At 41.6% G+C, this 27,886-nt stretch overlaps 1 protein-coding gene across 2 annotated transcripts in view; it reads left to right on the plus strand.

The window, feature by feature from the left end:
• The first annotated feature begins 389 nt into the window (after positions 1 to 389).
• LOC121582527 (atrial natriuretic peptide receptor 2) overlaps positions 390 to 27,886 on the plus strand; it is a 52,235-nt gene continuing 24,738 nt past the window's right edge. For both annotated transcript variants that reach the window (XM_045225124.1, XM_045225125.1), the window contains exons 1-7: positions 390 to 1,364; positions 8,173 to 8,354; positions 15,747 to 15,860; positions 17,112 to 17,247; positions 17,404 to 17,498; positions 19,474 to 19,609; positions 22,946 to 23,030. In XM_045225124.1, coding sequence (XP_045081059.1) covers positions 662 to 1,364; positions 8,173 to 8,354; positions 15,747 to 15,860; positions 17,112 to 17,247; positions 17,404 to 17,498; positions 19,474 to 19,609; positions 22,946 to 23,030 — 1,451 coding nt within the window. In that variant the 5' untranslated portion in view covers positions 390 to 661. The remainder of the gene's footprint in view (positions 1,365 to 8,172; positions 8,355 to 15,746; positions 15,861 to 17,111; positions 17,248 to 17,403; positions 17,499 to 19,473; positions 19,610 to 22,945; positions 23,031 to 27,886) is intronic.

Below are 27,886 nucleotides of genomic sequence, written 5' to 3' on the forward strand. Positions count from 1 at the left end.
TGCTTGGATTTTTCTTTATTCAACTCTCACGGAGTTTAACACAAGGCTTGCAACACAACTGCTGAAATTGTGTCTTCCAGATTATTGTCAAAACCAATTCATATTGAACTGATCATCTCTTGTCCTGGTCCTAGAGACCCACATGGAGTGCAGGTTTTTGTTCCAGCCCAGTACGAACACCTGATTCAAGGGTAGTTTAATCAGTTCTGTTAGTGCTATGGCGAAACAAAAGCTTGCACACCCTGTCGGTCTCAAGGACCAGGTTTGAAGAACAGTGACAGCAGGCAGGGGGCGCCTCTTCCTAGTCTTTCTCAGACCTGTGAAATGACGTGTGGGGGGTGCACTGAAGGTTTCTGTGATTTAAATTCCAGTCATTTGGATGGCTGTTATCAAGCTCGGAGGGGGGAGTTAATGAACATCAGTTCGAGCAATGCGCAGAAATGAACAACGCACAGAATCACTCTGCTAGATAACCATAAGAGCAACGTTAAAGATGATACATGACACATGGATTACCTAAACATTTCTTCTATTAACTAAAGTTGCATTTCAATAGAGAGCCATATGGTTAAGTTTCAGGACAGTAAGGCGTCTTACTTCTCTCCAGGTGAACACACGAGGTCCGTTTTCTTGGATTTGTTTTGTACTTCAAGTTAAAGCAATGGGATATAAAACGGATCTTGGATACTGTTTCATTGTGGTATTCACATACTCTCTCATATCCAGGTGTCGAACAAAAATGGGAAATAATATCACAGTTGCGGTGATGCTTCCCGACGATTACCACAAGTATCCCTGGGCTTTGCCTCGGGTTTTCCCAGCAATTATTATGGCGAACGAGAATCTTCAGAAGAAGCACGGAGTTCTCCAAGGCCACTCAATTCAACTCTTGAATTTCAGCACGGAGGATTCAACCGGTGTCTGCGCAGAAAATAAGGCACAAATTATCGCCGTGGACACCAAACTTTATAATAAACCAGATGCTTTCTTTGGACCTGGTTGCGTGTATTCAGTGGCCTCAGTTGGAAGGTTTGCATCCCATTGGAAACTCCCATTGATAACTGCGGGAGGAACGGCATATGGGTTTGATAACAGGGATGAGTACAAAACGATTGTGCGCACCGGACCCTCGAGCATAAAATTGGGAGACTTTGCAAGCAGTATTCACTCGCACTTTAATTGGACCTCTCGTGCCATTCTGATTTTTCACGATATGAAAAAAGATGACCGACCTCACTACTTCCTCTCTGAAGGCATTTACATAATTTTGAAGGCAGAAAATGTCACAGTTGATGCCTTGCCGTATCGAGACTCACCAAGCTATTATAAAGAAATCATTACTTTCATGAAAGACCACGGAAGAAGTAAGTCTATAAATTGGCTATTTCCACATATGAAATGTGGATATTTCCATAATAAGATAGCCTAAATATTTGGAACATTGTCTTGATAGTAGGCTAATATGATATTTGGGCTTACGTTTTTAATTTACCCGTAGCCAATGTTGGTCATATACACCATATACACTGAGTGTACAAAACATTAGGAACACCTTCCTTAGATTGAGTTCACCCCCTTTTGCCATCAGAACAGCCTCAATTCGTCGGGGCATGGACTCTACAAGGTGTCGAAAGCGTTCCACAGGGATGCTGGCCCATGTTGACTCCAATGCTTCCCACAGTTGTGTCAAGTTGTCTGGATGCCCTTTGAGTGGTGGACCATTGTTGATACACACGGGAATCTGCTGAGCGTGAAAGACCCAGCAGCGTTGCAGTTGTAGACACACTCAAACCGGTGCGCCTGGCACCAACTACCATACCCTGTTCAAAGGCATTTCAATGTTTTGTCTTGCCCATTCACCCTCTGAATGGCACACATACACAATCCATTTCTCAATTGTCTCAAGGCTTAAAAATCATTTTTTAACTTGTCACGTCCCCTTCATCTACACTGGTTGAAGTGGATTTAACAAGTGACATCAGAAAGAGATCATAGTTTTCCCCTGGATTCACTTGGTCAGTCTATGTCATGGAAAGAGCAGGTGTTCCTAATGTTTAGTCAAAGCATATTCTTACAATAATATTCAACTAAATTATGAGTTGGTATTACATAGGCCTACAGTGGATTTAAACCTGTTCTTGATATACTTATTTAATATAAAAACAAATGTAGTAGGCCTAGCCTACCTATTACATGTTTTTATTTAACTTTTATTTATTCAGGTGAGCCCCAATTGAGACCAGGGTCTCATTCACAATGGTGCTCTGAGAACAAACAACTCACAACATAATTCAATAAATCAGTAAACAGTAAAAAATAAACTACAAGATACAGCATATAGACACACCACATCTCAACAACACAAATAAACCACCACAATCATCCAAAACACTTGGAAACCTCACTGCATTCATCCCTCATCAGTGTTTTAAACTTCCATATTGGCACCAGGGATTCAAGATATAATGAGGTTTGTAAATTATTCCAACGATGGGGGGCATTAAAACTAAAGGCTGATTTACCTAGGTTGGTAGAGACACGAAGGACCTCAAGAGTTAACCAACCCTGTCAGCGGGTTTGGTGGCCCGTATTTTTGTACTTTAACAGAGAAGTGAGATGTGTTGAAAGCTTGTGCAGAAGAGCTTTGTAAACAAAAAGGGAGAAATGAAGACAGTAAAGAATGCACTTCTATGCCCAGTGTGTGTCTTACCAGACCACCGTTTATTGCTGTGAACCACCTGCGCAATCACTGAAAGTGTGTTTGTGTGTGTGAGAGAGAGAGATTATGAAACTTGAATAATTCTTGTAAATATTCAGTTTTACCTGTAATAAGGCTAAGGCATTATTATTGTTAATTAATTAGCCTATAATGGCCCAATGTTAATTTCCAATATCAGGGCGTGTTGACTCACAGCAGCTTGTATTCCAGCTCATTCTACTTACACTTACATTTACATTTTACATTTTAGTCATTTAGCAGACGCTCTTATCCAGAGCGACTTACAGGAGCAATTAGGGTTAAGTGCCTTGCTTAAGGGCACATCGACAGATTTTTCACCTAGTCGGCTCGGGGATTAGAACCAGCGACCTTTCGGTTACTGGCACAACGCTCTTAACCACTAAGCTACCTGACACTTCACCGTTATGTACATGATGTAGCCTATTGCTTATTTCAAAACAATTAAAAATAAATGCTTATAATTACACAATTAGTGTTGATTGTTTACCTAGTGTCAAATTGTATTGACACACAGCTGTTTTAACAGTTTCATGGTAATCCCCACTGTATGATGTTATTACAACTGTATAATTTTCATTTTATTAACCCCAAAACAATTTTAGAAATTGTTAATTAATCCTCACTACTTGTAATGGGCTGAGAAAGCATATAAACAGAGACTCTACCAAGTCATCACACACACATCACTCTACATTATAATTTTTTCTGACTTCAGAGATACATTTTAATATATTATTGATAGTGATGTAGAGAGATGTTGTCTGTAGAGACCCATTATACCTCTGTCTTACTACAACATGTACTCTGATTTATTGTTTGATGTGGCAAATGACCCGTTTTGTTGACAGGTCTAAGGTTGAAATTGGGTAATTTGTTTGCTACCAGTTATTTGTGAGCGTTTGCTCTCTGTTAATCATTTCTCACGTCAGGAACAGGCAGCTCACAGTTGCCTTATGCAGCTAGACTTCTTTGTTGTTTACCCTTATCAACACAATTAAGTGGCATCAATGCTTTTTGTTGTTATAAATTCAGACTAAGTATTTTAGGAATTTGTTGCTTTCAAACTCTTCATATTATTTGGTAACTCAGAATCCATCAAAATTGGATGCTGCATATCAATAACATAATGGAATGATGTTAACGATAAATTCTACTGACATAGTTGCATAAAACAATCACCTTGGACCATAGTGTTATACTGCAATATCAAAATATCTATACCAGTAGAGGGGAATTGGAGTGTTGAAAGTCCAACAGCGAAATGCAAATACTGCTAAAAACTATGATCAATGTTCTGAAGCTGGCAAGTGATATTGATGTGTGCTTTGGCCCAGAACTGTTCTGTTTGTAGGAAACATCTGATGCTGTGTGTTGGTTAAGGTGCATCTGGAAAAAGTAAAGGCACTGAACTCTTTCACATCATCTGGGAAGATACTGGCCTTTGGTTTTCTCAATAACTCTAAAACGTTACTATAACTACAAAATGATACTCTTGGCTCACTGTTTTCATCCATAGTTCTTGTCAGGGTACTGATTAGAAATCAGTGGATCAGAACATTATAGACTAGAGTGACTCTGCATTAACCAGCATAGCACAGAATACAGATACGACTGTGTTGTCAATGAGTGATGCATGTAAATTACTGGGTTTATTTGCTTTTAAAGCACTTTAAAAAAACTTTTCCAGCAGTAAGATTAACAAATAGTGCAATAAACACTGCATATGGTACTTAACTAGTGTTATATCAGGAAATGGCATTTTGAAAGCTGCCAAACCTCTTAGCTGAATTATGGGCCCGCCATGGTGAGGTTGGGGTCACGGAAGCTAATGGTTTTGTCAGGGCTTGTCCAAGCTTGGAGTTCTGGCTTGACATTCCATTCACATTTATCCCTATGAGATCACCAACATATAACCCCTGGATTGTCAACCTTTACCTCAACTGAGTGGTCTCTCATTTTGGTCGACGTCTTGACAATACTGTTTAGTGTTGAGTGTTGATTGTTTTTAAGCCAGTTGTTGTCAGGTACAGATTTGTATTGTAAATTGATGCACTCCAACACAGTCCCTCTGATTTTGTGTTCTGAATCTGATAGGAAAACCTTTTGAAGTCTAATTATTAGCTTCCTATCAGATTTGTTCATGAAAAAAGAGCAATGGTAGAAACATGTAATATCTCCCCAAAAACCATTTAACTGCCTGAAATTGACAAACCTAAACAACCAGACTGAATATGAGGCCAATAATGTTTTATAAAATCCCACCAGGTTACCTCTGGAAAAGCTCACACCTTGTTAATTTTCAGACCACTAAAAGCACACATACACAGGAAGGAAATGCCAAATGGCTGAAAGGAAGAATACATCAAGCTGTGTTTTTTTCTTTTGTGGAGGTACATATGTGAATGTTTGTTGCAGACTACATGAGTGCTAACAGGGTTGCCAACATATAATGGAGCACAGGTACTATATAGGCCCCTCACTGAAATCACACAAAGTGAGTTTCCTGTCAAATAATACCTGTGCTCTACCAGTCAAAAGTTTGGACACACCTACTCATTCAAGGGTTTTTCTTTATTTTTACATTGTAGAATAATAGTGAAGACATCAAAACTATGAAATAACACGTATGGAATCATGTAGTATCCAGAAAAGTGTTAAACAAATCAAAATATATTTTATATTTGAGATTCTTCAAATAGCCACCCTTTGCCTCGATGACAGCTTTGCACACTCTTGGCATTCTTTCAACCAGCTTCATGAGGTAGTCACCTGGAATGCATTTTGATTAACAGGTGTGCCTTCTTAAAAGTTAATTTGTGGAATTTCTTTCCTTCTTAATGCGTTTGAGCCAATCAGTTGTGTTGTGACAAGGTGTGGGGTTGGGGTATACAGAAGATAGCCCTATTTGGTAAAAGACCAAGTCCATATTATGGCAAGAACAGCTCAAATAAGCAAAGAGAAACGACAGTCCATCATTACTTTAAGACATGAAGGTCAGTCAATACGGAAAATGTCAAGAACTTTGAATGTTTCTTCAAGTGCAGTCGCAAAACCATAAAGTGCTATGATGAAACTGGCTCTCATGAGAACCGCCACAGGAATGGAAGACCCAGAGTTACCTCTGCTGCAGTGGATAAGTTCATTAGATTTACCAGCCTCAGAAATTGCAGCCCAAATAAATGCTTCACAGAGTTCAAGTCACAGACACATCTCAACATCAACTGTTCAGATTGTACTGTGTGAATCAGGCCTTCATGGTCAAATTGCTGCAAAGAAACCACTACTAAAGGACACCAATAATAATAAGAGACCTGCTTGGGCCAAGAAACACGAGCAATGGACATTAGACTGGTGGAAATGTGTCCTTTGGTCTGGAGTCCAAATTGGAGATTTTTGGTTCCAACCACCGTGTCTTTGTGAGATATGGTGTGGGTGAACGGATGATCTCCGCATGTGTAGTTCCCACCGTAAAGCATGGAGGAGGAGGTGTTATGGTGTGGAGATGCTTTGCTGGTGACATTGTCTGTGATTTATTTAGAATTCAAGGCACACTTAACCAGCATGTCTACCAGAGCATTCTGCAGCGATACGCCATCCCATCTGGTTTGGGCTTAGTGGGACTATCATTTGTTTTTCAACAGGACAATGACCCAACACACCTCCAGGCTGTGTAAGGGCTATTTTACCAAGAAGGAGAGTGATGGAGTGCTGCATCAGATGACCTGGCCTCCACCCAATTGAGATGGTTTGGGGGGTATGAAAAAAAAGAAATAAAAAAAAAGTAATGTATGCACTAACTGTAAGTCGCTCTGGATAAGAGCTTCTGCTAAATGACTTAAATGTAAAATGTAAATGTTTGGGATGAGTCGGATGGCAGAGTGAAGGAAAAGCAGCCAACAAGTGCTCAGCATATGTGGGAACTCCTTCAAGACTGTTGGAAATGCATTTCAGGTGAAGCTGGTTGAGAGAATGCCAAGAGTGTGCAAAGCTGTCATCAAGGCAAAGGGTGGCTATTTGAAGAATCTGAAATAAAAATATATTTTCATTTGTTTAATACTTTTTTGGTTACTAAGTGATTCCATATGTGTTATTTCATAGTTTTGATGTCCACTATTATTCTACAATGTAGAAAATAGTAAAAATAAAGAAAAACCCTTGAATGAGTAGGTGTGTCCAAACTTTTGACTGGTACTGTATATAAAAAAACTCTCAGCATGCATCACATCCGTATTGTGTGACTGGCTCGTTTCTGTCTATCATAGATCGACTTGTTTATGGAAGTTGTGTACAACTTCCTGGAAGAGAACGAAGACATGCGACAAATGAGAGTTGTTAAAGCCCTTCTAACAGATTAGACCATGGTAACACAATGGTCTAGAAGATAATTATCTCTAAAATGATCTCTGTCATATTTGTATTATACTGTAATAAAGTAAGATACACATTACACAAAACACTGTAAAGTTGACGGTAGTTTCTAAACATGCAATTTTGCAGAGACTGTTTTATTGGTCTTCTTTCAAGCGTCACACCTGGAAAAAATACAAATTGAATGTATTCATTATATAGGCTAGGATACTCAGGCGCTTGATTATGAACATATTATGGGATGCATTTTATAGTCAGTGCAGCATTAAGTTTCTCTCTGCATGTAGATGTTGTGTGAGTCATGGGAGCTAATGCAGCCTTGTCCTAGAAATGGAAAATTCAGGTGAGGTGGGTTGTTTGCTATCTTTGAGTCTGCCGCTAAGTGAAACAAAATGTACCAAACAATTTGATGTGCTTTGTAATAAATTAAGCCCAGGCAGATCCTTATGATTTCTACAACACAGGTTGACTTTTCCCCTGCCTTTTTGTACATTTGCTTTGGACGATGTCCAGGAGACAGCAGGACTACTTGGCATGGCTCCTTGTGAGCTATGTTGGAAGAGATGAGAGTTGGGGTCTGAGAGGCGGTCTGTGCCGACTTTGAGGAAATGTCTGCTAACTGGGAGGACTGCCTTAGAGCTGGCAGCAGTCACTCTGACATATGCAGCGAATGGAAATAATGCCTACAGGCATGCTGTCTATGGAGCAGACTGCATGAAAACAGAATGGGAGGGTATTATGTAGGCAGGCTTACAGCACGGACAGCTTTACACACTGTAAACACACATGCACACCCCCTAAATAGCACACACATGACTGTGCAACTTCAGTAGGCGTACCTACACCGGATTCCTCATAACAGCATTCCCCACAAGTTACTGATTTGGATTGATTTCCTTCATACCTCATTTGGTTCATATATACATCTAGTCGACCAATGATAGGAGGAGCAATTCACAAAATGGCGAGGTTTGATAGCTAAAGCAGTTATAGGAAATACAACCATAATTCACATAAACAGTTATAAGTAACCTTTGTGTTGTGCTTTTTTGTCTTCCCTATAGTTGTGTATATCTGCGGGCCTCTGGACACGTTTCTGAATATCATGAAGCTTTTCCAGAGTGAGATCCCAGACCCTGAGAACTACGCCATCTTCTATCTGGACGTGTTTGCTGAAAGCCTAACGGAGCGCAAACCCTGGCTGAACAATGACACCCTCTGGATTGATCCCATAAAGGTGTTCAAGGTACATTGCACTGACAGACCGACATGCAGGCAGGCAGACAGACAGGGATGATGACAGAGAAATATTCCCTCTATTTCATTCATTACGTTTGATTAATTTAATTTATTGCAGAATCCTTTTTGAGTAATTGTGTCCAAATACTCTGTCAACTGGTGAACTGTCCGTTTTTTCCCCCCTTCGGTAATTGGAACCAGACAGGATTACGAGTCTGAAACTGCCATTTGGCATGTGAAATGGATGTCTCTCACTGAGGAAATTCTATTCAAAACCTCTCCTTCATGGGTTTATCTCCGGCCTGTCCATCAACAGAATACTTTCGCATCCCTCTTTTCCAACTGAACCTGTATCAAAGGGAACACAAAGTTCACCAAGTTGACTGAGGTTGACCAACATGTAGCCTACGTGAATTACTGTAAAGTTTTATCTTAAAACATTTTAAATGTTTATTAACAGTAAACAAATACAAATTGCATGAGGTACAATGTATATTTTTGTTCTTCAGAGGTAGAGATGTTTACCAGACTTGTTTGTCACCAGCCATTGACAACCAGCTTGGAACAATTTTGGTTCACTGATCCATAACTTAACAGTTAACGAGCTAACCCAGCCCTGCCCTCTACAGTAGGCCTACAACGCTACATCACATCCTTTTCCTCCAACCCCAAAACCTCCCCTAAACCAGGCTAACTCACTGCATTCAAGTCAGAACTGACCTTTGCTTATAATAACAATGAGCGGTCCCACAAATTGCAAACGGAAATTGCAACATGCAGATGGTTAAAGTGTTTATGTTAAGTCTAAAGAGGAGCGTGCTTCTCTGATCAACGTGATACCTAAGCAAACTTCATCATGGTTCTGACTCAGGCAGGCAATAATCTGTAGAAAGGTCATAATTTACTCCCTGCCTCCTCCCCGTCTCTGCTCAGACTTTAATTCTTGGATGGAGTTAATAAAGGAGAGCGTTTATTTTCAGCTGAAAGCCACTTAGTTATGCATATTAATGTGTCGAGAAATAAGTGAGTGGGGGTACAGATGCTCCTCTTCCAATTTGGTCGTTAAATGTCACAGACTGCGCTGCAGTTACTGTAGTCACCTACTTAGAATTGGAAATGTGGATTCCGGCATTGAACTCCAAATGAAAGGCGCTACAAATGGCTTTGGATTGATAAGACAAGTTAGGCTTATTGACTTTACTGAGTCATCTTAATTAGTAAGTGGTGTAAAAAGTGTCTGCTATTGTCTGGCAATTTCAGGTCTTTTTCTGAAGTGTTACAATATAAAAGTTTAGGATAGAGATATCAGACTGAATATGAAGGCACTTACAGTGCCTTCAGAAAGTATTCACACCCCTTTACTTTTTCCACATTTTGTTGTGTTACAGCCTGAATTTAAAATTGTGTCACTGATCTACACACAAATACCCCATTATGTCAAAGTGGAATTTTGTTTGTAGAACATGTTTTTAATTAATAAAAAATGAAAAGCTGAAATGTTTTGAGCCTAAATAAGTTCAGGAGTAAAAATGTGCAAAAACAAATAACATAAAAAGTTGCATGGACATATTCTGTGTTCAATAATAGTGGTTAACATTATTTTTTTAATGACTACCCCATCTCTGTACCCCACATATACAATTATTTGGAAGGTCCCTCAATCGAGTAGTGAATTTCAAGCACAAATTCAACTACAAAGACCAGGGAGGTTTTTCAATGCCGCGCAAAGAAGGGCACCTCTTCAGACACTGAATATTCCTTTGAGTATGATGAAGTTATTAATTAGGCTTTGGATGGTGTATCAATACACCCAGTCACTATAAAGATACAGCCGTTCTTCCTAACTAAGTTGCCGGAGAGGAAGGAAACCGCTCAGGGGTTTCACCATGAGGCCAATGGTGATTTTAACAGTGAAAGAGTTTAATGGTTTTATTATGAGAAAAATGAGGATGGAACAACATTGTAGTTACTCCACAATACTAACCTAAATGACAGAGTGAAAAGACGGAAGCCTGTACAGAAGAAAAATATTCCAATACATGCATCCTGTTTGCAACAAGGCACTTAAGTAATACTGCAAAAAATGTGGCAAGGAAATTAACTTTTTGTCCTGAATACAAAGCATTATGTTTGGGGCAAATCCAACAAAACACATCACTAATCATATTTTCAAGCATGGTGCTGGCTGCATCATGTTATGGGTATGCTTGTCATCGGCAAAGACTAGGAATTTTTTTGGGATAGAAATAAACGGAATACAGCTAAGCATAGGCATAATCCTAGAAGAAAACCTGGTCCAGTCTTCTTTCCAACAGCCAATGGGAGACATTTACCTTTCAGCAGGACAATAACCTAAAATGCAAGGCCAAATATACATTGGAGTTACTTACCAAGACGACATTGAATGTTCCTGAGTTGCCTAGTTACAGTTTTGACTTAAATCGGCTTGAAAATCTATGGCAAGACTTGAAAATGGCTTTCTAGTAATGATCAACAACCAACTTGACAGAGCTTGAAAAATGTTAAAAATAATAATGGGTAAATATTGTACAATCCAGGTGTGCAAATCTCTTAGAGACTTACCCATAAAGACTCACAGCTGTAATTGCTGCCAAATGTGTTTCTAACATGTATTGACTCAGAGGGGTGAATACTAAACTAATCAAGATATTAGTGTTTTATTTTTCATAAATGTTTTATAAATGTTAGAATTTTTCTTCCACTTTGAGTATTTTGTGTAGATTGTTGACCAAAAATGACAACTAAATCCATTTTAATCCCACTTTATAACACAACAACATGTGGCAAAATTCAAGGGGTGTGAATACTTTCTGAAAGCATGAAAAAGAAAAGAAGAGCCACACACTCGAGGAGCTCAGACGCAATCATTTAATAACCTAATAACCAACGTTTCCACAGACAAGCTGTCTTCATCAGTGTACTTTCTGAAGGCACACACACACACGGGCAACATTGTTGCTACTATTTATTATTATTTATCAAAGCTGCTCAACCATGTCACTACTCACTGGCACATTTCATAGCCTATACTGTATATTCATATTATATTACCAAACATTACTATTTTTCTTCTTACTACTTTTTATTACTTATTATGTACTTATTTTTTTATAAATGTGTATTGCACTGTTGAGAGCTTGCAAGTAAGCATTTCACTGTACCGTTTACACCCTGTATCCTGTGCACGTGACCAATACACTTTGATTGGATTTTAGATAAGCTATTCATAAAGAACTTTGTAGAGACTTACTAATACATAGTTCAAATTGATTCCTCTGCTCGTGAAATACACTGAACAAAAATGCAACATGTAAAATGTTGGTCCCATGTTTTATGAGCTGAAATAAAAGATTCCAGAAATGTTCCATACGCACAAAAAGCTTATTTCTCACAAATGTTGTGCACAAATTTGTTTAGATCCCAGTTAGTGAGCATGTATCCTTTGCCAAGATAATCCATCCACCTGACAGGTGTGGCATATCAAGAAGCTGATTAAACAGCATGATCATTACACAGGTGCACCTTGTGCTGGGGACAATAAAAGGCCACTCTAAAATGTGCAGTTTTGTCACACAACACAATGCCACAGATGTCTCAAGTATTGAGGGAGCGTGCAGTTATCATGCTGAATGCAGGAATGTCCACCAGAGCTGTTGCCAGGGAATTGAATGTTCATTTCTATACCATAAGCCGCCTCCACCGTTGTTTTAGAGAATTTGGCAGTACGTCCAACCGGCCTCACAACCGCAGACCACGTGTATGGCATTGTGTGGGCGAGTGGTTTGCTGATGTCAACGTTGTGAACAGAGTGCCCCATGGTGGTGGTGGGGTTATGCTATGGGCAGGCATAAGCTACGGACAACGAACACAATTGCATTTTATTGATGGCAATTTAAATGCACAGAAATACCGTGACGAGATCCTGAGGCCTATTTTTTATAAGGTATCTTTGACCAACAGACGCATATCTGTATTCCCAGTCATGTGAAATCCATCGATTAGGCCCTAATGAATTTATTTCAATTGACTGATTTCCTCATATGAACTGTAACTCAGTAAAATGTTTGTAATTGTTGCATGTTGTGTTTATATTTTTGTTCACTATTTTTCTAACCTTTGTTGAGAAACAAGATTTTGGCCGTCTTTTGCTGATTATACATTTTAATTTGACATCAAGCAGTAACATGTATTATGGCAATATGCTGCACATAGAACATTACTGTGTCGAGCCATTCAGCAGGATGAAGCTTATATCAGTATATCAAGGCACACTGCAAGTCAAAACTCAAGTAATGACCATATTAAATCAAATCAATTTTTATTTGTCACATGCGCCGAATACAACAGGTGTAGACCTTACAGTGAAATGCTTACTTACAAGCCCTTAACGAACAATGCAGTTTTAAGAAAGAATAACCTAAAAAAAGAAAGAAATAAAAGTTACAAATAATTAAAGAGCAGCAGTTAAATAACTGCTTTACATACACTACCGTTTAAAAGTTTGGGGTCACTTAGGAATGTCCTTGTTTTCGAAAGAAAATCATTTTTTTTGTCCATTAAAATAACATCAAATTGATCAGAAATACAGTGTTGATATTGTTAATGTTGTAAATGGCTATTGTAGCTGGAAACAGCTGATTTTGAATGGAATATCTACATAGGTGTACAGAGGCCCATTATCAGCAACCATCAGTCCTGTGTTCCAATGGTACGTTGTGTTTGCTAATCCAAGTTTATCATTTTAAAAGGCTAATTGAACATTAGAAAACACTTTTGCAATTATGTTAGCACAGCTGAAAACTGTTGTGCTGATTAAAGAAGCAATAAAACTGGCCTTCTTGAGACTAGTTGAGTATCTGGAGCATCAGCAATTGTGGGTTTGATTACAGGCTCAAAATGGCCAGAATCAAATAACTTTCTTCTGAAACTCGTCAGTCTATTCTTAATCTGAGAAATTAAGGCTAGTCCATGCGAGAAATTGCCAAGAAACTGAAGATCTCGTACAACGCTGTGTACTACTCCCTTCACAGAACAGCGCAAACTGGCTCTAACCAGAATAGAAAGAGGAGTGGGAGGCCCCGGTGCACAACTGAGCAAGAGGACAAATACATTAGAGTGTATAGTTTGAGAAACAGACGCCTCACAGGTCCTCAACTGGCAGCTTCATTAAATAGTACCCGCAAAACACCAGTCTCAACGTCAACAGTGAAGAGGCGACTCCGGGATGCTGACCTTCTAGGCAGAGTTGCAAAGAAAAAGCCATATCTCAGACTGGCCAATAAAAATAAAAGATTAAGATGGGCAAAATAACACAGACACTGGACAGAGGAAAAAAGTGTTATGGACAGACAAATCGAAGTTTGAGGTGTTCAGATCAAAAAGAAGAACATTTGTGAGATGCATGGTGGTGGTAAAGTGGGAGATTTGTACACGGTAAAAGGGATCTTGAAGAAGGAAGGCTTTCACTCCATTTTGCAACGCCATGCCATACCTTGTGGACGGCGCTTGATTGGAGCCAATTTCCTCCTACAATAGGACAATGACCCAAAGCACAGCTCCAAACTATGAAATAACTATTTAGGGAAGAAGCAGTCAGCTGGTATTCTGTCTATAATGGAGTGGCCAGCACAGTCACCGGATCTCAACCCTATTGAACTGTTGTGGGAGCAGCTTGACCGTAAGAAGTGCCCATCAAGCCAATCCAACTTGTGGAAGGTGCTTCAGGAAGCATGGGGTGAAATCTCTTCAGATTACCTCAACAAATTGACAACTAGAATGCCAAAGGTCTACAAGGCTGTTATTGCTGCAAATTGAGGATTATTTGAAGAAAGCAAAGTTTGAAGGACACAATTATTATTTCATTATTTCTAACCTTGTCAATGACTACATTTCCTATGTATTTTGCTATATGTCCTATTCAAACTAATTTCATGTATGTTTTCATGGAAAACAAGGACATTTCTAAGTGACCCTAAACTTTTGAATGGCAGTGTATATTGAGTCTTTGGCAGACATAATCAAACAATCAAACAAACAATGTGCATCCAAGTCACAACTGTGGTGTAATAGCAATTAGGGATAACATAAACAATATACAGAGTTACCACAGCTGCTCTTCTAAGTTTTTGCCTTCTCTTCAAGAAATGTCCATAAGGTTAAGTGCATTTGGATACAGCAGATTGTGTATTCTTCACTATAAATAATGTTGTTGCTGTTTACTCATAATGGACTTTTAATTAGACCGTTTAGATTATAAAAGAGGAGACATCTGTTCATCATTAATCCTACTTCTGCTGTTTACAATACACTTCAAATGTTATGTTTATCACTGACATTTCCACCCAGTAGGAAAACACTCTGCATACCATTATGAATCTGTCATACGGTAGTTGGTACATGTTTATGATGCTCTGGGTGTAATTCCAGGCGCGTCAATTGGGTATGGCAGTTCAACACCAACAATTTAAAATAGGCTACTAAAATCATTCCAATCCCAATTAAAAGGCAAATGCAGTTTAGAGGTATTAGTTTATGATTTTAGGACCATGCAGATGCATGGAGCGGGAGGGAAGGCTGTTTGTATGGCTGGCTTTATGGAGAGCGCAGCTGCAGGGAACAGCGCAACTGTTTTTAAAACAGTGCGGAGGTAACGATGGCTGTAGTAGATGGCTTTGGCGAGGTAACTGCTGTTTGACTTGACATGAAACTAGAGTTTTAATCCAGGTGCTGAGCTAGTGCGTAGCAGCTAATTATTGTGTGACGTGTTTGTAGAATGTATAGCTTAAATTGGGACACAACATCGAGAGTCTGTGTATTAGTTGGACTACCAGAGTTGTGAATCGTTTTGGTGGGTTGCGATGGAAAATAACCCGACCACAATGTAGCCGACTACACCAAAAAACACTTTCCTGTCAACAAAGATATATGTATAATTTCTAGGAACTCTACTTACCAGACGTAAAGTGAAATGTGTCCCTCGCTATCAAATAAACGTATGAATCCAACTTTTGTCAAGAAAGTACCATATTCCTGCGATGTAGACAGTGGTAGGAGGTCTCGCGTGAAGTGTGTGGTCTAATGTTAGCCTGCTGTCTAACTCAACAGGAGTATTGCGCTGTTCGGACAAAAGTTGGATTCAGATGTTTATTTGATAGCGAGGGACACATTTCACTTTACGTCTGGTAAATATAGTTCCTAGAGATGATACATATGCCTTTGTTGACAGGAAACTATATTTGAGTAAATCCGGCTATATTGTGGTAGTTATTTTCCGTCGCCAGCCACCAGAACGATGCAAATTGACTGAGGTTGAAATGACGCCCCTGTGTAATTCCGCAGTAATGCTCAACTTTTTCATTGTTGTCTCTCTTTCTCCCAGTCTGTGTTTATAATAACATACAGGGAACCTGATAATCCAGAGTACAAACAGTTTCAAGATGAGCTCCACATTAGAGCTCAGAAGGACTTTGATGTGAACATTGAACCCTCTTTGGTAAGTTCTTTGAAATCATGCCACATCTCAGCATCAGAGCCACAAAGGTTATTTGTTGAAAGGCTTTTACACTGTGTTTAAAAAATATATATATTTCAAAGGAGCCGAGAGAGATCAGAGTAGCATCGGTATTACATTAAAGCATTTTAGGCACTGTCATAAAATAGATAATTTACAGTGCCTTCGGAAAGTATTCAGACCCCTTTACTTTTTCCACATTTTGTTACATTACAGCCTTATTCTAAAATAGATTTTTTTTAAAACATTTCCTCACCAATCTACACACAATACCCCATAATGACAAAGCGAAAAAACAAGGAGGAGGCCTACAAACCTGACTCAGTTACACCAGCTCTGTCAGGAGGAATGGGTCAAAATTCACCCAATTTATTGTGGGAAGCTTGTGGAAGGCTACCCGAAACGTTTGACCCAAGTTAAACAATTTAAAGGCAATGCTACCAAATACTAATTGAGTGTATGTAAACTTCTGAACCACTGGGAATGTGATGAAATAATTGAATGCTGAAATAAATCATTCTCTCTACCATTATTCTGACATTTCACATTCTTAAAATAAAGTGGTGATCCTAACTGACCTAAAACAGGGAATGTTTACTACGATTAAATGTCAGGAATTGTGAAGAACTGAGTTTAAATGTATTTGGCTAAGGTGTATGTAAACTTCCGACTTCAAGTAAATAGAGACAGCCATAGACCCATGCCTATAGTATGTCAAGGTAGAATTCCAGGCAAATAGTCAACGAAATCAGTAAATCAATCAAATGTTATTTGTCACATGCTTCGTAAACAACAGATTAAATGCTTACTTACGGGCCCTTCCCAACAATGCATAGAGAGAAAATGAGAAATAATAGAAAAATAATAACACGAGAAATAAATACACAATGAGTAACAATAACTTTATTATATACATGGGGTACCAGTACTGAGTCGATGTGCAGGGGTACGAGGTAATTGAGGTAGATATGTACATATAGGTAGGGGTAAAGTGACTAGGCAACAGGATAGATAATAAGCAGTAGCATCAACATATGTGATGAGTCAAATGCAAAAAGGGTCAATGCAGATAGGCCAGGTAGCTATTTGGTTAACTATTTAGTAGTCTTATGGCTTGGGGGTAGAAGCTGTTCAGGGTGCTGTCGGACACACAAAAGCTGCATGTGTTACTGAAGATCATGAAGACTACTCTCTTGCTGGCTTATGTATAGACCTCCATTCCATTCCTTTCAGATGGATTTCATCGCTGGCTGCTTCTATGATGGCTTTGTGATGTATGCTAAGGCTTTGGAGGAGACGCTCGCTGAGGGGGGCTCCCAGAACGATGGAATCAACATCACACAGAGGATGCAAAACCTGCGATTCTGGGGTGAATATTATGAGTTGATCATGGTGCTGTTTTTAGTTGACTTTGCATTCATCTATTTGGTGTCAATTGGGAAAGAAAGAGTTGCATTTGTTAAACCCATTGTTGCATTATGACTGATATGAAATGTCTAAATGTGAAGGTTTTCTGTGTTTTAAGGGGTTACAGGACTTGTGACCACAGACAAAAACAATGCCAGAAACACTGATTTCAACCTCTGGGCAATGACAAACCAGGAATCTGGAGAGTATGGGGTAAGTGATACTTCTGCAGGTAGATCAATTTAAGCAAGACATCTAAAGCTATTTTAGAAGCCACTCACAGAAAGACACAACTTGCTATTTTGTTTTCAGGCTTTGTTTTGCTGGCAAGTTAACTTTACAGGCATTACATTTTTTCTTATAACTATTCCAAAAAGGACCAATAGTTTATAAACATTACACGATACATTTGTTGCTAATTTAACATAGTGGTAGACAGTGCATAATTATTTTATACTGTTTCAATTGTGGTCTGCACTGCATCTCATGGCTCTGAACAGTGATTGGCTCAGATAGACTGATCACTTTGGCACCATGAGATTTGAGCTGCATGTAATGATGTCATGCAAATATGCTTTGATGAGTGGCCATATGTTCACTATGACAAAGGTCCTTTTAGGTTCATTTTGAGTGTGAATAACAAGATAATCATTATGAGTTCTCCAAGTAAACATTTGGCATTATCAATATGTGTTTTCCTATGTGAACTTTAAATAACAGTGTTCATTTTCAAATTCCTGCTTTTACAATATCCCACAGAGGTGATGAGGGATGCAGATTATTTTAAAGCATCTTGTTTATAGTTATTGTTTATGGCTCTAGCCAACATTTCCATATACATTTAAATTTCTAAACAAAAGGATATGTTGTCAAAAGATCAATATTTGCACTTTATGATTTTTATATTTTATATTTCAGTAGTAAACTCAGTGACAATAAATAATAGTAATGAGTGAGAGCAGTTCTTTCTGGGGACCAGTCTAATCCGTTCCAGATGTTACAGTTGCTGTAATTACCGTAACAAGAATTTCCCTAGAAATTCCTCTCCGCATAGTGAATTATGTGGAGCTGAAAACCCAATGCTTTGCTTGTGAATTGCCAATATGCCATCAATGTAATTAAAAGCAAATGTTCAACATCATGCAAAGGCTAAGGGCTATTACTGTTTGGGAGATTCTGGAGTACAGTACTATTTTAATGATACGATGTGTAAAAACCTAAAAGTCCCTCAAATTCAGATGGAGATATTGGTTTATCTTGTCTTGTGCTCTACAGACACTTCCATGACTCTCTGAACTGTTCCAGAGTTGCTCTCTGGAGGACAAAAATGTTACTGATCGATCAGAGTCCACTAACCTAACCAAAACTTCCCGATGTGAATAAATAGCTGATTAGAAAGACACGGTTCTATAGAAACCAGCAACTAGTAAATCCATTGATAACTGGTTGAGTTGAGTGGTCCTCCTGCTCCTCAACAAACTGTTACAACCTGCAGTGTTTTTACGTCCCTCTGAGTGGGGCTGCCCTTCCCCTTCACGGACTGGCTAGCAGGGAGGACCCAACCCAACATGCCTGTCTGGCCCTCCACTAGGGAGGCAGGCTAAATTGACATTCTCCAGCGGCTGGTTAGAGACATGGAAGTCATATTTCACAATGCCCTTCTGTGACAAGGGAAGCTATTGACTGGGCTGAGACATGCCATCGCATCAAACAATAAACCTCCCATTGCTAGAGCTGAAAGGCCACTGTTTCTCAGACAACCTTTTCCAAACGGCTAATTTGTCTGAAAAGTGCCAGTTCTGTTAAGTCAACAATACCCTGTCTTGCTATACATATTAGTATATGTTAATGTTGAACATTTTAGTCACATAGTTATTTATTATGGGCATGCCCCAAAAAAGCATGCCAAACATTTGCTTTCTTCACTGATAGGCTTATATGTTTAAAAGGCATTGAACGAGAGTAGCAGCTATTTTAATATGCAGCTTTAATGCTACTGTGAATTTAAACAGGCACTCAATATAATAATACTGTGCTGTGTGCTCTTTATTTGAAGTGGGAGAAAAACGGCTCATTTTGATTACGTAACATGCTCCATTTTCAGTCCTCTGAATGTATAATCTGGCCGTGGGAATTTCTGCCATCGAGTTTGTAAACATTGCATAAATGTTTTCTTGATGTTTTGCAGCTTGTGGCCCATTACAATGGAACTAACAAAGAGATCATCTGGTCCTCAACGGAGAGGATTCATTGGCCCAAAGGACGCCCACCTCTGGATAACCCACCGTGCGTTTTCTCTTCTGATGACCCCACCTGCGCTGTTGGTAGGTCAAGTAGGCTGGCTCCTGTACAAGTGATTGATGGTTAAGTCAGGGGCTTCTAGTAGTAGTACAGCAGTTTGACTACATCTGCTACATCTCATACCATCTGTGTTGATTCTATTTCATGTGCAACATGGTTTTTCATGGAACGAACATATGGATGAAAAATGGGACTACTGTAGAAGGAGCAACACTTTTTATGAAGTAATATACAGTGGGGAAAAAAAGTATTTAGTCAGCCACCAATTGTGCAAGTTCTCCCACTTAAAAAGATGAGAGAGGCCTGTAATTTTCATCATAGGTACACGTCAACTATGACAGACAAAATTAGAAAAAAAAATCTAGAAAATCACATTGTAGTATTTTTAATGAATTTATTTGCAAATTATGGTGGAAAATAAGTATTTGGTCAATAACAAAAGTTTCTCAATACTTTGTTATATACCCTTTGTTGGCAATGACACAGGTCAAACGTTTTCTGTAAGTCTTCACAAGGTTTTCACACACTGTTGCTGGTTTTTTGGCCCATTCCTCCATGCAGATCTCCTCTAGAGCAGTGATGTTTTGGGGCTGTCGCTGGGCAACACGGACTTTCAACTCCCTCCAAATATTTTCTATGGGGTTGAGATCTGGAGACTGGCTAGGCCACTCCAGGACCTTGAAATGCTTCTTACGAAGCCACTCCTTCGTTGCCCGGGCGGTGTGTTTGGGATCATTGTCATGCTGAAAGACCCAGCCATGTTTCATCTTCAACGCCCTTGCTGATGGAAGGAGGTTTTCACTCAAAATATCACGATACATGGCCCCATTCATTCTTTCCTTTACACGGATCAGTCGTCCTGGTCCCTTTGCAGAAAAACAGCCCCAAAGCATGATGTTTCCACCCCCATGCTTCACAGTAGGTATGGTGTTCTTTGGATGCAACTCATCATTCTTTGTCCTCCAAACACGACGAGTTGAGTTTTTACCAAAAAGTTATATTTTGGTTTCATCTGACCATATGACATTCTCCCAATCCTCTTCTGGATCATCCAAATGCACTCTAGCAAACTTCAGACGGGCCTGGACATGTACTGGCTTAAGCAGGGGGACACGTCTGGCACTGCAGGATTTGAGTCCCTGGCAGCGTAGTGTGTTACTGATGGTAGGCTTTGTTACTTTGGTCCCAGCTCTCTGCAGGTCATTTACTAGGTCCCCCCGTGTGGTTCTGGGATTTTTGCTCACCGTTCTTGTGATCATTTTGACCCCACGGGGTGAGATCTTGCGTGGAGCCCCAGATCGAGGGAGATTATCAGTGGTCTTGTATGTCTTCCATTTCCTAATAATTGCTCCCACAGTTGATTTCTTCAAACCAAGCTGCTTACCTATTGCAGATTCAGTCTTCCCAGCCTGGTGCAGGTCTACAATTTTGTTTCTGGTGTACTTTGACAGCTCTTTGGTCTTGGCCATAGTGGAGTTTGGAGTGTGACTGTTTGAGGTTGTGGACAGGTGTCTTTTATACTGATAACAAGTTCAAACAGGTGCCATTAATACAGGTAACGAGTGGAGGACAGAGGAGCCTCTTAAAGAAGAAGTTACAGGTCTGTGAGAGCCAGAAATCTTGCTTGTTTGTAGGTGACCAAATACTTATTTTCCACCATAATTTGCAAATAAATTCATAAAAAATCCTACAATGTGATTTTCTGGATTTTTTTTTCTCAATTTGTCTGTCATAGTTGACGTGTACCTATGATGAAAATTACAGGCCTCTCTCATCTTTTTAAGTGGGAGAACTTGCACAATTGGTGGCTGACTAAATACTTTTTTCCCCCCACTGTACATGTATTAGCTAATAAATAATAATTAGGTAGGCCACTGCAATGAGGTGATATGGTATCTATAGATAATGAATGAGTGGGAGAGTGATGAGAAGTAACAATCTCTCCAACAAGTGGAGTCCATCCACAAATAATGATCTAAGTTGTGAGTCTGGCTGTCTCAGTGGTGTAGGAGGAAGACTGGAGGGAGACACTCAGGCACGATGATATACTACAGTATGCCTGCTGAACAAGGTTAAGAGGCAAACAGGATCCTGCCTTGACTAGGAATGACCTTCTGACTCAATTAGCATGAGTTTGACTGAAGGAGAACTGTAATGGAGCCAGGCAGAGGGTCAGTTAAAGGAGGGTGGTTGAAAAAGGCACATTTGATGCAGCAAGTTGTGTGTTACATATATCTTCAAGATGCCAATTTAGGCATGTGAGCTTAATTTAGGCCAGTGTGAGCTTAATCTAGGCTAATGTGAGCTTAATGTAGGCCAGAGTGAGCTTAATTTAGGCTAGTGTGAGCTTAATTTAAGCCAGAGTGAGCTTAATTTAGGCTAGTGTGAGCTTAAGTTAGGCCAGAGTGAGCTTAATTTAGGCTAGTGTGAGTTTAATTTAGGCTAGTGTGAGCTTAATTTAAGCCAGAGTGAGCTTAATTTAGGCTAGTGTGAGCTTAATTTAGGCCAGAGTGAGCTTAATTTAGGCTAGTGTGAGTTTAATTTAGGCTAGTGTGAGCTTAATTTAGGCCAGAGTGAGCTTAATTTAGGCTAGTGTGAGCTTAATTTAGGCCAGTGTGAGCTTAATTTAGGCCAGTGTGAGTTTAATTTAGGCCAGTGTGAGCTTAATTTAGGCTAGTGTGAGCTTAATTTAGGCTAGTGTGAGCTTAATTTAGGCCAGTGTGAGCTTAATTTAGGCTAGTGTGAGCTTAATTTAGGCTAGTGTGAGCTTAATTTAGGCTAGTGTGAGTTTAATTTAGGCTAGTGTGACCTTAATTTAGGCTAGTGTGAGCTTAATTTAGGCCAGTGTGAGCTTAATATAGGCCAGTGTGAGCTTAATTTAGAATCGCCCTCTAGTGGCAAAAGTAAGAACTGCTAAAAATGCACAGTCAAAGAGGAGAATAATTATTCTGGCATACTAAGAAAAAAGAGCCGTGACACAGTGTGTAAATGATAACACATTAGTGCAGGAAATGAAGAAGTTGATTAAAATGCTTTAAGTGAATGCTGGAATTAAACAATTAACTATGCAAATAAGCAAAAGCTGTGTGCATTAAGGAAATAGACGCCTGGCTCAAATAGAAGCCTGTCTCTAATAAGTGCCTGTTGTGTTCAGTGATTTAAGCAAATAAACGCCCGGGCTATTAATTGAAGTTTTACGGTACCCAAATACAGAATATATTCATTTCAAGAAAGCATTGTGGAGTTTTGATACTATTGATTTTTTAAAACATAATTTGGTTTTGAAAACAAATATTATAAATCTTGAAATGTTAATAAAATGAGAAATGTTACATTGCTATGTTTCCCTGTATTTTCAGCTCATCTTCCAGTGCTGGGGATTGTAGCTGTCGGGTCTGGCTTAGCCCTCATCATTTTTGGAATCTCCAGCTTCCTCATTTACAGGTGAGTTGTTTAGTTCATTCAGGCTTGTGCTCTGAAGACCAAGCGAGTGAAATGAACATATTTCATCTTGGAGAGAGGGAGGGAGGGAGGGAGGGTGGGAGAGAATTTATGTGTTTCAAAGAGGATCATTTTTGGAATCTCCAGCTTCCTCATTTACAGGTGGGTTGTTTTGTTCATTCAGGCTTGTGCTCTGAAGACCAAGCGAGTGAAATGAACATCTTTCATCTTGGAGGGAGGGAGGGAGAGAATTGATGTGTTTCAAAGAGTATATATTAGGAGCACAACTATAGGTGCCAGCATGAAATTGACATGATTGTTGCCAGGAGCAACCACTCAGCAAGTGATGGTGGAAAAGTAAAGCAGAAAAGTATGTCAGTTGCCAAGGTAAACTCAGTTACACTACCTGGCCTAAATATTTGAACGCCTACATAGTTACGCTCACATAATAGTCATTAACACGTTCCTTTGTTATTATTCTTTACACTGAATGTAGACGGAGACCTTTGCTTGATCTCCAATCGCATTCTATGAACTTTGCTATGAACCTGTTTGTGAAATGAAATAGAGTTGCAGTGAGCTTTCTGAAATAAGTTATCGTTTTTCATAATTGGCTTTTTAAATTGCGGAGGCTAGAAACACCCTCATGTGCTTGTGCATCTGCTGGAAAAATTATTGGTCCTCTCAACCCTGTCTTTGTAGAGCTGGGGGCTGCATTCGGTCTTCAACAAGGTCCGGAGGGCCGCTCTGAAAATGGGTTATTTACATTTACATTTTAGTCATTTAGCAGACGCTCTTATCCAGAGCGACTTACAGGAGCAATTAGGGTTAAGTGCCTTGCTTAAGGGCACATCTGTCACGGTTTACTAAGCCAGAACCCAGAAGCAGACCAGGACAAGGTAAGTGGTGTCAAAGGTGAGTGTTTATTTAACTGATCCACGAGTGCTGCTGAATAATCCAGGGAACAGAGCGGGCGGCGTGGATGAGTTGTTGAGGGTGCAGTAGTTGGTCCAATGATGGCTCGGCAGCCGCCGACCATCAGGCAGAGGTTGGGTGAAGGTTCCGGACGAGTGACTGCAGGGAGAACAAAAACGGAGGTAAGCATACAACAAGCAAACAAGGTGCAAAACAACAAAACTAATGCTCTAAGCTCTAAGACTGATCCGCTGATAAACATACTGTTCATGGCTAACGATCCGGCAGGGAATGGATGTTAGGCCAGAGCCTAAGAAGGGTGATGATCAGGACCAGGTGTGCAGATTGCTGATGGGATGCAGGTGCGGAAATCAAGAGAGCTCCCGCCTAGCAACGTTGCCCGGCAACCAGGCAGGGAGCGTTCCAGAACCCTCGGGAAACTGGAGATCACGAGCAGAAAAACTAGTACACAGACAGGACCCGACTCAGACTGCCGGGATCGTTACAGTACCCCCCCTCCGGCGGAGACGCCACCGGGCGGACTCCCGGAGCGCCAGGATGGAGGCGGTAGAAGTCACGAATGAGGTCAGCATCTAGGATCTGTCGCCGCGGAATCCAACTCCTCTCTTCAGGACCATACCCTCCCAGTCCACGAGATACTGGAAACCCCGGCCCCGCCGTCTGGAATCCATGATGCGTCGCACCGTGTAGGCAGGACCACCTCCGATCATCCGAGGAGAAGGAGGAGGAGGCGGAGGAGGCAACAGGGGACTGAGGAAAACAGGCTTGAGGCAGGAGACATGAAAGGTGGGATGGACTCTGAGCGTCCTCGGTAGTTTGAGTCGAACTGCCACCGGATTGATCACCTTCTCCACCACAAACGGACCAATGAACTTCGGTAACAACTTCCTAGACTCAGTCCGTAAGGAAGATCCCGTGTAGCCAACCAGACCCTATCTCCGATGGTATAGGTGGGAGGCGGGGATCCGCGACAATTCGCCTGGAGCTGATACCGGTCCGAAACTCTAAGGGAGTGCCTTTCTGGCCCGATGCCAGGTCCGGTGGCAACGACGAATATGGGCCTGAACAGAAGGCACTGAGAGCTCCTTCTCCTGAGAAGGGAACAAGGGAGGTTGGTAGCCATACAGGCACTGGAAGGGAGACATCCCAGTGGCAGATGTAGGGAGAGTATTGTGGGCATACTCAACCCAAGGCAACTGAGAGACCCAGGAGGTGGGGTTGGAAGAGACCAGGCAGCGTAGCGTGGATTCCATCTTCTGGTTGGCTCTCTCCGCCTGACCATTAGATTGGGGGTGAAAACCAGATGTGAGACTGACTGTAGCTCCAATGGCCAAACAGAAGGACTTCCAGACAGCAGAGGTAAACTGAGGGCCACGGTCGGAAACGATATCACTGGGCAAACCGTGGACCCTGAAAACCTCCCTAACCAGGATCTCGGACGTCTCCGAGGCAGAGGGAAGCTTGGCAATTGGCACAAAGTGGGCGAACTTGCTGAATCTGTCCACGATAGTCAGAACGACCGTGTTCCCCTCAGAAGCGGGCAACCCAGTGACAAAGTCCAGGGCCAGATGCGACCATGGTCGCGGGGAATAGGAAGGGGGTGAAGTAGTCCAGAGCTGGGCCGATTGGTACTCTTATTCTGCGCACACACTGGACAGGCAGCAACAAAACCCCGAGTATCCTCGGCCGTGGCAGGCCACCAAAACGTCTGCGAAGAAACGCCATCGTCCGAGCCACGCCAGGGTGACAAGCCATCTTGCTGGCGTGGGACCATTTGAGGACAGCAGGACGAACCGACTCAGGCACAAACAACCGACCCGGGTGGACCGTTACGGGACCGGGCTGCGTCGAAGGGCCGCCATCACCTCCTCCTCAATCTTCCACATAACTGCTCCCACGACGCAGTTCCGGGGGAGAATTGTCTCGGTCTTGGACCCACTCTCTTCCGTCTTGGAGAACATCCGGGACAAGGCGTCCGCCTTGCCGTTCTTAGATCCAGGTCGGAACGTCAGGGAAAAAATTGAATCGTCCGAAAAACAACGCCCACCTGGCCTGGCGGGAGTTGAGACGTCTAGCCGATTGCACGTAAGCAAGATTCTTGTGGTCAGTCCAGACAACAAACGGTTGCTCCGCCCCCTCCAACCAGTGGCGCCACTCCTCCAAGGCAAGTTTCACCGCGAGAAGCTCCCGGTTACCCACATCGTAATTCCTCTCCGCAGGCGAAAGGCGGCGAGTAGTAGGCGCAGGGATGGAGTTTACTGTCCGTGGAGCATCGCTGCGACAGGATGGCGCCAACTCCCACATCAGAGCGCGTCCACTTCAACGACGAACTGACGGGCCGTGTCCGGTTGAGAGAGAATCAGTGCGTTGGTGAATCGCCTCTTCAAATCCAGAAACGCTCGATCCGCCTCCGGATTCCACTTGAAGGTCCTGATACTGGAAGTCAAGGCAGTTAACGGAGCGGCCACACGGCTGTAATCCCGGATGAATCTGCGGTAGAAATTCGCAAACCCCAAAAATCTCTGGAGCTGCAATCTCGTACCGGGCTGGGCCCATTCCAGAACCGCTCTAACCTTCTCCTGGTCCATCCTAATCTCTCCCCTGGAGATGATGTACCCGAGAAAGGATGTCGTGTGGGCGTGAAACTCGCACTTCTCGGCCTTCACGAACAGGCGATTCTCCAACAATCGCTGCAGAACCTGCCGGACATGCTGGACGTGGTCGGAAGGTTCCTTCGAGAAGATCAGAATGTCATCCAGGTAAACAAACACAAAGAGACCGATCATATCTCTCAGGACGTCGTTCACCATACTCTGGAATACCGCTGGAGCATTGGTCAGTCCAAACGGCATCACCTGATACTCGAAGCGACCCATCGGTGTATTGAAACCCGTCAACCACTCGTCCCCCTCTCTGATCCGGACCATGTGACGCATTGCGTAGGTCTAGCTTGGTGAACACCGTAGCACCCTGTAAGGAGTCGAAGGCAGAACTCATCAAGGGCAGGGGATACTTGTTCTTGACCGTGATGTCATTCAACCCCCGATAATCAATACACGGTTGAAGAGAGCCATCCTTCTTACCCACAAAGAAGAATCCTGCCCCAGGGGGTGATGACGAGGGGACGAACGAGACCAGCAGCCAGGGACTCCTTGATGTAGGTCTCCAAAGCCTCACGTTCAGGTCGGGAGATACTGTATAACCTTCCCTTGGGGTAGACAGCTCCAGGGAACAGGTTGATGGCACAATCATATGGTCGGTGGGGAGGGAGTGACAGAGCCTTCTGCTTACTGAACACTTCCCCCAAATCGTGATATGTCTCGGGAACCAGGGACAAATCTGGGGGTTTAGCCTCAATCACCTGACTGGGAACCGAATGGGGACAGGCAGTCTTGAGACAGTTAGCATGACAATCAAGGCTCCAACTCGTTACCTTGCCCGTCACCCAATCGAACGTGGGATTGTGTTCCTTCAGCCAGGGGTATCCAAGGACCAGAGGAACATGGGAAGACGGCAGAATGAAGAATGAAATCATCTCAGAATGATTCCCGACAACAGCATCTTAACCGGTTCAGTCCTCATCGTGATACGTGCCAGACTACTGCCGTCCAGAGTGGTAGCTTCAATGGCTTCCGGCAATTGCTCCTTGGAAAGCCCCAGCTGTTCCACCAACTCGGCATCAAGAAAGCTTCCATCGGCACCTGAATCGATAAAAGCGTTAATCGCTAAGCTCTGATTCCTGTTCATAAGGGTAGCCGGGAAACGGGGTCTGACAGAGGTATTGAGAGGTCGAAACTGGCTCGCTAAAAGTCCTCCCAACTTTAGCGAGCCGCGAGTTTGACGACCGCCCGGGAACCAGTGGCGAGGTAATGTCCCGAACCACCACAGTAGAGGCAACAGTTAGTCCACGTCTGTGTTGGCGC

This window comes from Coregonus clupeaformis, chromosome 15, assembly GCF_020615455.1.
Source record: "Coregonus clupeaformis isolate EN_2021a chromosome 15, ASM2061545v1, whole genome shotgun sequence".
Classification (NCBI taxonomy): Eukaryota; Metazoa; Chordata; class Actinopteri; order Salmoniformes; family Salmonidae; genus Coregonus; species Coregonus clupeaformis.